The following is a 10,389-nucleotide window of genomic DNA, read 5'->3' as shown; positions in this document are numbered from 1 at the left end:
TTGTCATTGTAATTGGTACAAACTTTTTCAAGAAAAGGAGAAAAGGTGAAGGCAAACAAATGAAATATTGGATATGGATGCAGTTGAATCTTTGAAAATATATAGAAGTAGTCAATAATAATTCTTTCTTTGAGTTCACAATATTGCATTCAACTTGTCAAATGTTAATTTTATTATTTGAAAACAAAAATTGGATGGTATTTATATTATTTATGAACTCTATATATTTTAAATACATTTTTACTTTAGTATGTTCAGAAAATACCCATGGATACCCAGATCCATAAGGGTTTGGGTATGGATTTACTTTTTCAAACTCAAAAGGATCTAAATTTGGGTTTGGATCTAATTAAATTAAATGGATTTAGATCTGGATCAAAGGGATTTAAACCAAACCCTACCCATTAACATGCCTAATTACATCAAAATTATACGAATTTATATCAGAAGTTGTAAGAATTACAACAATTAAATAGAAAATCAACTGGAGATGCCTTAATCCATATGGAGGGATATATATATACACACACACACACACACACAAACTCCTAAAATAGTTCCAATTGAAGTGGTATGATGCTAATAAAAATGAAAGAACATTACTACTGATTAAATTGCAAAAAAGAAATTTATCAATCTCATAACTTTGATTGTTAGCTAAATTAATTAGGCATAGAAAGTAGAATTAATCTTCTAATATACTGATAATGTATACACTGTTAACATTACATGCATGGCAAATAATTTAAATTTCAAATTTTGTATATGTATTATGCATTCAACACGTAAGATTAACTCATTCAAGTATATTACAAACAACATTATTAGTATAAAGAAGCAAGTAAATAACAAAAACATTTATGTTCCTAATTAAAAAGAAAAAAGAAAAAATGTAGGAGACTAATTCAAAGAATACAGGAGCAGTCAACACAGCGGTTGTAACCACCAGCCTTTGGGCCATTAAGGCTTGATGGGGTGGGAGGCAAGGTTCAATTTGTCACAATTAAATATGGTCTTACTTAAAAAATTTAGGCGGGTGCGTAGTGCACCCATCTGGTCCGGTAGTGGTTCAGTTTCCTTCGGGATATTCCAGGACTTTTTCAAGCCCTCCCCCTCTAGGAAGTTATCGTATCGAAAAAAAAAAGTCAACACAGCGGTTGTATTTCTATCCCAAGGATGTGAAAACAATTATTGGACACCTAGCAAAGGCGTCCACTGCACTTTTGAAGCCCTTCCAGGAAGGTTCACGGGCGCAATGAACTTGCATACGATGGTGAAGTTTCGTGTTTCCTCGAAGGGTAGCGATCCGTTCCAAGTCTTAGTCTTTGTTTTGTCTTCTAAGTTATAGAAGTTTTATGTATCAAAATTTTCTTTTGGCCCTCTATTTATTTTAAGAGTTGTACTGCTACCACAGTTTCTTCAACTTGTTTTGAATTTATCATTATGCACTTACATTTGTGAAATCATTACCCCAGTTTTATCTTGTAAGTTTAACTTTTGTGTTTTTAACCTTCAAATGTTTGAAATGTATGGTTAGGAGCCCCCCCTCTTTTTTCTGAAGGTGATGGTCTTTTGCTTGGACAATATTCAAGTTTAAAACATTTTTTTTAAAACTTCAAATGTTGAATAAAATATTTAAAAGGTTGAAGGTTATAAAGTGTGGACACAAACATTTTGAACAATTTTCTCAATGTTAGAATACATTCAATGTACTATATCAAAAACTGTCACAAATTTATCAAAAATTTTGATAGGGCATATAATTTGGTACTCAGAGAGCAAAAAGATATAGTCCCTTATGATGACCTTTATTTAACCACTAATTCGAAATCCCAAGGATAGAACCAAGTCACTTAGTGACTTGGCATTCTAACTTTGACCCCTATAATTGTGACTTAAAATGTGGCTTCTTCTTAAAATGGATCCAGTAGTTGCAATATTTACCTGTCTAATTCATTGGTGATTTAGTCCCTTCCGATTTCTAAATGGTCCAATTGGATTTGCCCCAATAATAGAAAATATGAAGCATAAGTCTTTAGGGCATTGCTATAAAACCCAAATCGGTCATTAACCAGGCAAGTGGATCGCTCAATGGGGGTGTGGTTCAACCGTGATTAAGTAGCTTAACTGATAGGTACATTATACAATAAAATAAGTATTTAAATTATTAAAAACAATATACTCACGAATTGGTGATTGAACCAAGAGGTGGGATAGGAATCATTGCCAGATCAACTGTCTCTGAATGATATAATATTTTTTCAATGCTTTGTAAATTACTTCTACATCCTTATAACAGAGACATGATATTACATTACTATTCATGTGGGTTCCATGTATAATAATTACATTTCTATTGCGAAGTTTTACTAATAGTTCACGTAAATTACGCCTCATTCAAAAAATGTTACACCATTTAAAAGTGACAACTGTTTGTACCCTGATCCATTAAACTAGTGGAGTTTTATTTTCACCTTTGAATTGACAACTTATTGACTTTTCAACCGGTTCAACTATCAACCCAAACCCTTTTTATTTCCCCAATTTTATTTGCTTACATCATCATTACAATTTTCAATACAACTTTTTATCTTTCCAATTAATTTTTTATCTCACATACATCACATCAGAAAAAGTGCTACAGTAGAAATATCCCAAATAACTTACAATCCAAACAAACCCCCAATTTTGGAGCTGATTTACTGAGTCGATTGGTCGAACTACCAAATAAAGCCAAGTTTAACAACTGTGCTCCATAGTTCAGGAATTTGTAATTCAACTATACTGCAAGTGCTATCCAATTTATAATCCTAGGTCATCATTTGACAATATGGTAAGCAAAAGAGTGGATCCAATTATATTACTGTCTAAATTCCACCCCTCTCTTCCTTGCCACAAAAAAAAATTAAAAAGAAAAAACATCCATTGTATTTTATTTTCATATTAACTCTTATTCTCTCAAGTTGTAATGCCTGAGACATAATTTCCATCTAAAATTTGAATTTTTGTTTTGCACATTTGACATGTAATTAAATCGATTAATGTAAAAAAATTTTTTTACAACATTAGTGTAATAAGCAGTGTGAAAACTTACATTTGCACTACTACTATATGATAAATAATGCTTAGCTTGCAAATTAACACATTAATTGTAAATCAAGTACAAAGTAAGTAACGTCACGTTGAATAAATGTAATTTAGCCTATATGGTAAGTAAATTTTTTTAAATTAATGTGTGACGTGTAGTTTAACTTTATAGTAAGTAACCGTAAATCAAACTCGATTATATGGTAAATAATCTTTGGTAAATGAATTTGTTAATCATAATTTGATTATATAGTAAGTAAAAGTGACGTTTTATCGATTAATTCGAGCATTGTAATCTCCCTATATGGTAAATGCTGTCCTTAAATACCATGCTTAGGGTAAAGTATAACCCTCACCGTCGAATAGTGTCTCGAAAGCAAAAAGGTGCAAGGGCAAGAAACCTTAAGCACTGCATTCTCAGGTACTCAAAGGTTAAGAAACCTTAAGCACTACATTCTCAGGTACTCTACTTAACATGTTACTCCAGCATTAGTCCTGTTTGGCACTTCAGTTTTTTTTCGAGTTTTTATTCTGTAAGTTTTTTTATAAAAAAAATTAGGTATAGAAACCTTAAAAAACTCTCCAGAATTTTTAAAATGTACATATCAAAATACCCTAAAACATAAAAAAAAGTTTTACCATTCTTTTTTTATCTTTCTTCCTCCTCTCCCTCCCACTTCAACTCATTGTCATTGTCGCCGGCTGCTCCTCTATTTTTTTCTTCTTTTCTCATCTCTTTTTCTCTCTGTCCTTCTCATTCTCTCTCTCCCCTTTTACTCCTTCTCGTCCCCTGTCTCACCAATCCATCTCTTTAACCTACTTCCTTCCCCCTTTCCCTTCCCGTGGTGGCGCGATTGAGGAGAAGATGGAGAGGGATGGGGACAAGTGAGGAAAAATAGGTGGTAGGAGAGGGGAGGGGATGGTAGAGGAATGGGAAGAGGAGATGATGTGAGAGGGAAGGAGAGGAGGGAAAAGAAGAAGGATGGAAGGGGCAGAGAGAGGGAGAGAGGTGCCAGCGAAAGTATCGGCCGGCATCGGTGCTAGTAAAGATGGCAGCTGGCATTAACTGAGTAGTGGTGATGGCAAGAAGGAAGAAGAAGAGAGGAAAGAAAAAGAAAGGAAAAAAAAAGTTTTTCAATTTCTTCACAAAAATTTTTTACAACTTCTACAGTAAATCACAATAAAATTTTATACGAAAACCCAAAAAACTTAGGTCTTGTTTGGATTGCAATTTTCTGGAGTTTTTTTTTTTTTGTAAAAAATGTATTATAGCGATTTGATGTATTTAAGGTAAAACGGTGATTGAAAAATGTGTTCACGGAAAACGTAAATTTTTTTAATAGAAAGTAGCTTTCCAAACAAGGCCTTACCATTCAAATGGGGCTATTTTTATTAGAGTTGCTGGCAAGTTGAGCCGCTCGCAAGTAACTCATAAGCGGCTTAGTCAAATGCTCGAATCGAGATCGAGTAGCGCGATACATATACTAAGTCGAGTTTGAGTCTCTATTTGTGCTATTCAAGTGCTTGTTAAGTAGCTTGATTATTTGTATATTGTTCATATTATATTTTTATTTTAATTATGAAATGACTAATAAGGATTTTTGTTTTAGGTAATTGGCCATAAGTGTTGTCTATTCAATAAACTTCACAAATGGCAATAATGTAATATTGTAAAAACTAAAAAAGAAATGAGGATTTTAGATAATTTACCATAAATTTTTTAGCCTTTTTTCAAATTTTATTTTGAACACTGGAGTTTGTTAAGCCTTGAGACTAGTCTCGAGTTCAAGCTCGAGTTTGAAAATGCATATTATTGAATCGAGTCGAGTTGAGTTACATAATTTTCTACTTGTTCGAGTTGAGCTTGAGTTCAAGTAGGCTTGTGTAGCATCAAGCTTGAGCTCGAGCATAGCACTACTTGAGCTCGATTCAACTCGTTAATACCCCTAATTGTTATTTATCATATTTTAGCTGTATACATTTAATAAACCAAGGTATAAGTTGTTAAATATTAGACTCCTCTTTCAATTTATCAGAAAGCAACTATGTATAATTTAGAGCTAATCTTCTATACAAGAATAATGTATAAACTATCCCGGATAGATTTTCAATAACTAACCTAAATATGAATTTAAAATTCAAATATATGTATGTATCACACATCCAATGCGTATTCAATGCGAGTATATATAAAATTATCTGTATAATTTGTAGGTAAGACTTCAAACCGTATAATAACTCGGTCGAAGGAGAACTGCCCAGCTGACCTTCCGACCATTGCTTTTTGGCATATGTTTGAAACCGCAGAATAATAAGGAACATTGAACATTGAGCATCAATGCCCAACTTGCGTTTGGGTTCATTGCATGTGTACCAATTGTCTTCCCTCAGTCTCTCTCCTACCAATATATTATTAGATATGTGATCTAAATAATGAAAAGAAAATGGACCCACCTTGGCAACAAAAGATAATAACAGCGTCCCCCACACGCCCAATTTCACACATTACATTCATTGTATTGAGTATTGTAACCTCCTCCACCACCCACGCCTCATTCATCCCTTCTCTTTCCCTTTTTCCCTCTCCCTTTTTTGCCCTATTCCAATAGGGTTTCTTTTCTTTGCTTTGCTTTCAGTTTTTCCATGACCGCTTCTTCTTCTTCCCTTTGATTACTCTTTTTTGCTTTTGCTGATGCATTCACTGCTTGGTGGGGCTTTACTGATTGTCTTCTTTCTGGTGGATCTTGCCGTTTTTGCTCTCGGAAGAGGGTTCTCTGGGCTACGACGACAGCTCGGATTTGACCAACTTTGCTCAGCGACATGTCTGAAGTGTTTGATTTCAGTGGTAAATACCTCTAATCTGTTTTGGGTTTATGTTAAAGTTCACGTCTTTAGCTTTATGTGATTCTTTAGTTATGAAAGTTTGTGACTTTTTCTGATATGTTCAGATACAACCTCGACGAGCTTATAATTGAGCTATTTCAGTGTGGTTGCTTCAATTTCAGATCTTGATTTCTGTTTTGTCAATTTATTTCTTGAATTATAGCCTTTTCTTGCTACAATTATATGCTAAGGGAATAATGTAAATGGAAAAGCAAAAAAGAATAGATTTTGACACATGGGGTTTTGTAGGTGTCTCTCGTCTTTTTGTGAGTTATAATCGATTTATTCGATTTAGTTGCAATAGATCATGTCCCTGTGAGAAAAATTTAGAAATGGATTGATGCTTTGTTTGATGTTTGGAGTGATGGACCTTTATTCTCCTAATTTCTTTCATGTTTTGCTTTCTAAGGGGATTTGTTCTCTTTTATTCTTATCTTTGTTATGGCTTTATAGCGTGTGCTCTTATTTTACCTTGTTGATTGACTTTATATTCAGTATTTGGGATTCGAATACATCATTCTTACTAGTTGATAATGGAGCTTTAGTCACAGAGAATATGCATTTACGCACATATGCTGGAGCTGAATTCAACTTGGGTGGATCTTTTAATAGACGTGTCTTCTTTCATTTATTTTATAATCTTTGGACTTGAGTATGGTGGAATTAAACTATTTCACAAGGCAAAGGATGGGATATAAAAGTCATTTCTTGGTTGTCTGTGGTGATTTTGGATTCTAAAATATACATTTCTTCATTGTGACATATCTCTTCCTTTTGCTGCTTGGATCTGTAACTGTGAAGAATTGTGTAACCTGTGTTAGTTGGAGAGACTTTCTTTTCACCTTATGGCTGACCTTGTTCCCATTTTTGCCTTGCAGGTAACAAGGACTTTTTCCCTGGGGGGTCGATATACCCAAATCCCAAGGAGTCAAGTCTGTTTTTATCTCTTGGACCTAATGTGGATGTGTTTTTTCCACCTAGCAAGAGGTCTCGTGTCAATGCCCCATATGTTTTTAGTGGAGAAAATTTTGAGCGGAAGCAGCCCTCCATTGAAGTTCTTCCAGATGAATGCCTCTTTGAGGTCTTCAGGCGCCTGTATGGGGGTCAAGAGAAAAGTGCCTGTGCTTGTGTATCTAAACGCTGGCTTACACTTTTAAGCAGCATTCGCTCCGATGAAGTATGCATCAAAGAGGGCCCAAAATCCTTGGAGCCTGAGAAATATGAGGCCAAGAAAACAATGGATTGCAACCAGAAGGGCGAGATGGCCAATTCCAAGGGCATCAAGCCTGATTTGGAAGCTGAAGATCTGGATATAGTTGAGGATGGATATCTTTCAAGATGTCTGGAAGGGAAGAAAGCTACAGATGTCAGACTTGCTGCTATTGCTGTGGGAACTGGAAGCCGTGGAGGTTTGGGCAAGCTCTCCATCCGTGGAAGCAATGCTAGGCGTGGGGTGACCAATTTTGGCATCAAGGCCATTGCTCATGGTTGCCCTTCTTTGAGAGTTTTGTCCTTGTGGAACACATCTGCCATTAGTGATGAGGGACTGATTGAAATTGCCAGTGGATGTCACAGGCTGGAGAAGCTTGACCTTTCCCATTGCAATGCGGTTACTGACAAGGCTTTGCTGGCTATTGCAAAGAACTGTCCCAATCTGACATCTCTGACCATTGAATCGTGTCCAAACATTGGGAATGGAAGCTTGGAGGCTGTTGGTCATTACTGCTCCAGCTTGAAGTCTGTCACAATCAAAAACTGCTCCCTTGTCGGGGATCATGGGATTGCTGGTCTATTTTCCAAAGCTGGTAATGTACTGGCAAAAGTGAGGCTCGAGTCTCTGAACATAAGTGATGTCTCACTTGCTGTTATTGGAAGGTATGGGAATGCATTGACTGACCTTGCTCTGATTGGCCTCCAAAATGTGAATGAGAGGGGCTTCTGGGTAATGGGTAATTGTCAGGGTTTGTTGAAATTGAGGTCCATTTTGGTGACTGCCTGCCAAGGGGTTACTGATGTAGGGCTTGAAGCTGTGGGTAAAGGTAGCCCTAATCTGAAGCGAGTTTGCCTGAAGAAGTGTGCATTTTTGTCAGACAATGGACTGGTTTCTTTTGTCAAAGCCGCTGCATCCCTTGAGATCTTTCAACTAGATGAATGCCACAGGATTACACAATCTGGGTTTTTTGGCATGCTTATTAATTCCTGTGGCAAGTTGAAGGCTCTTGCACTGGCGAACTGCTTTGGAATTAAGGACCTAGTATTTGGGTCTCATTTTAGGGCTCTTCCCTCTTCTATCCGATCTCTTGCTGTGCGTAATTGCCCTGGATTTGGTGATGGTAGTCTCTCCACCCTAGCTAAACTCTGCCCAAATCTGGTGCGCCTTGAACTAAGCACACTTGGTGGGATTACTGACGAGGGGCTTCTCCCACTTGTAGAGAGCTCTGAAGCTGGTTTGGTGAAGGTGAATCTGAGCGGCTGTGTTAATTTGACAGATAAAGTTACTGCAGCCATTGCTAAGCTCCATGGCTGTACCCTTGAGGAGTTGAATCTTGATGGATGCAAGTGCGTCACTGATGCAACCCTGTTTGCAATTGCAGAGCACTGCTCATTGCTAAGTGAACTTGATGTTTCCAAGAGCAGAATCACAGATGCTGGCACAGCAGCCCTGGCTGGTGCCGATCAGCTCTGTTTGCGAATCCTATCCCTGTCGGGTTGCAATTTGGTGTCGAACAGAAGCTTGCTTTCTGTGGAGAAATTGGGCCAGACGCTGATGGGTTTGAACATCCAGCACTGCTATGGAGTCAAGTCTGATGCCTTTGATTTGCTTGCTGAGCGACTTTGGAGGTGTGATATCCTTTTCTAAGCAGGGGGGAAAAACTGAAAAGCCTAGTCAGAGGATTAAGTTGGTAGACGTGAACAAGTAGATCATGTGGATGTATGGGTAGACGCTTTATGGGTTTCTTGTCCGTAGCTGCATTAGTTTGAGTCCAACATTAGTAGGTCTTTTGTGGTCCATTGTCCTTTAGGTCCTTTTTCCAGTGAACGTGGTCAGCTACTCTCCTTTTTTTTTTTTGCAGTTTTACTCTCTCAAGGGAAACTGTTTCAAGGATTTTGGCCCCGTATTGGGAGTCTTACTTTGTTGATCATACTTCACTGAGAATACAGATGCTGAGCTCTGGATCTAGAGGTTCTTTTGGATGGACCAGTTTTCTGTTGGCAGGTGTTACCTTATGATGGTGTTTTAAATTTCGAGCCTAGCACTGGTGTTGTGCATGCCATGCTCAGGCTAAGTTATGGTACAATGTCTATAGTTAGTAGTGTTGAGGTCTGTCTATTTCAGTTTTTCCGAGTCTTCCACGTTGTTGAGCCTCTGCGTTCTGCGTGTGTTGGTTGGGTCTCTGTTTTCTCATGGTGAGCTTGATCCCTGGTAGCAATGGTGGTGGTTGCTTTTGGCAGTTTTTAGGTTATCAGTGCCTTGCATTTTCGCGGGCTTTGGCCGTGGCAGCTGCAGCAGCATGTTCTTTCAGTCTGCCATGACAACTCTTGGCTGGTTCCAAGAGTTGTTTTTTTAACCGAGCCCTAGTTTTGCAGGCTTCTCTTGTTTATGAAACTGTCCCCTGCGACCATCATCATGTTCCTGTAATAGAGATGTTTTTAGCTCACTATTCACACTTTTTGTGATGGATCTGTTGCAATAAATAAGAATCTTCATTTATGTTAGTAAATACCTTTCTCCAGGGCTAGTGTGGTTAATTAGTTGTTTCTAACATATGGCTAGTGTGGTTCCTTCAGCCCCTTTTTGGAAAGTAAACGGAGTCTTCTCATGAAATTTCCAGCAGCCTGCAGGAAAGGCATTGTTGATTGATGGGAACTGGACTGAAGGTGACCTTTATTAGGTGCATGTACCACCGTTGTTCATAATCAAAGTTTTTGAGTGCATGCATCTGCGTGGGATGAAGCAATTGACATGTCAAGAAAGTGTTAAAAAAGTGCAAAAAATGCATTCGGAACTGAGATCCCAGTTGCAATTTTTTAGATTAAATTGACTCGACTGCGTTGAAGTCTACCAAAAAAGATTAGAAAGGACAGGAGAGAAGGAAGGGGGCAAAAAAAAAATACTGGAAGAAGGTTTCGAATTAAGACATCATTATAGGCATTATTAACAATCTGATATTTTTCTTCGCAATTTATTATCAGCAAAAAAAAAAAAAGGGGAACAAAGAATTGAATAGTTTCGTGACGAAATCTTTTTCTTTTTATTTCTTGCTATTATTTTTCACAGTCACTAGATGAAGTCGGAAATTTATCTGTTTGGATTGCTATTTTTAAGAGTTCTGGTAGAAAAATATGCTGCAGTTATTTAGTATATATGAAGTAAAAAAGTGATTGAAAAATATGTTTACGAAAAACGTAAAAATTCTT

The 10,389-nt window shown here is 37.0% G+C and overlaps 1 protein-coding gene across 1 annotated transcript; it reads left to right on the top strand.

The window, feature by feature from the left end:
* The first annotated feature begins 5,597 nt into the window (after window positions 1-5,597).
* Window positions 5,598-9,704, top strand: LOC113779364 (EIN3-binding F-box protein 1-like). The gene is made up of 2 exons (XM_027324931.1): window positions 5,598-5,932; window positions 6,849-9,704. The coding sequence occupies exons 1-2, from the start codon at window positions 5,908-5,910 to the stop codon at window positions 8,828-8,830; spliced, it is 2,007 nt and encodes a 668-aa protein (XP_027180732.1). The 5' UTR covers window positions 5,598-5,907; the 3' UTR covers window positions 8,831-9,704.
* Window positions 9,705-10,389: the final 685 nt, after the last annotated feature.

Source organism: Coffea eugenioides, chromosome 8, assembly GCF_003713205.1.
Source record: "Coffea eugenioides isolate CCC68of chromosome 8, Ceug_1.0, whole genome shotgun sequence".
NCBI classification, from domain to species: domain Eukaryota; kingdom Viridiplantae; phylum Streptophyta; class Magnoliopsida; order Gentianales; family Rubiaceae; genus Coffea; species Coffea eugenioides.
This window is presented reverse-complemented; position numbering and strand designations above follow the sequence as displayed.

Coding starts and splice junctions, on each gene's coding strand:
- LOC113779364 (XM_027324931.1), top strand. CDS start 5,908: ATGTCTGAAGTGTTTGATTTCAGTG. Junction 5,933..6,848: donor TGAAGTGTTTGATTTCAGTG/GTAAATACCTCT, acceptor TTTGCCTTGCAG/GTAACAAGGACTTTTTCCCT.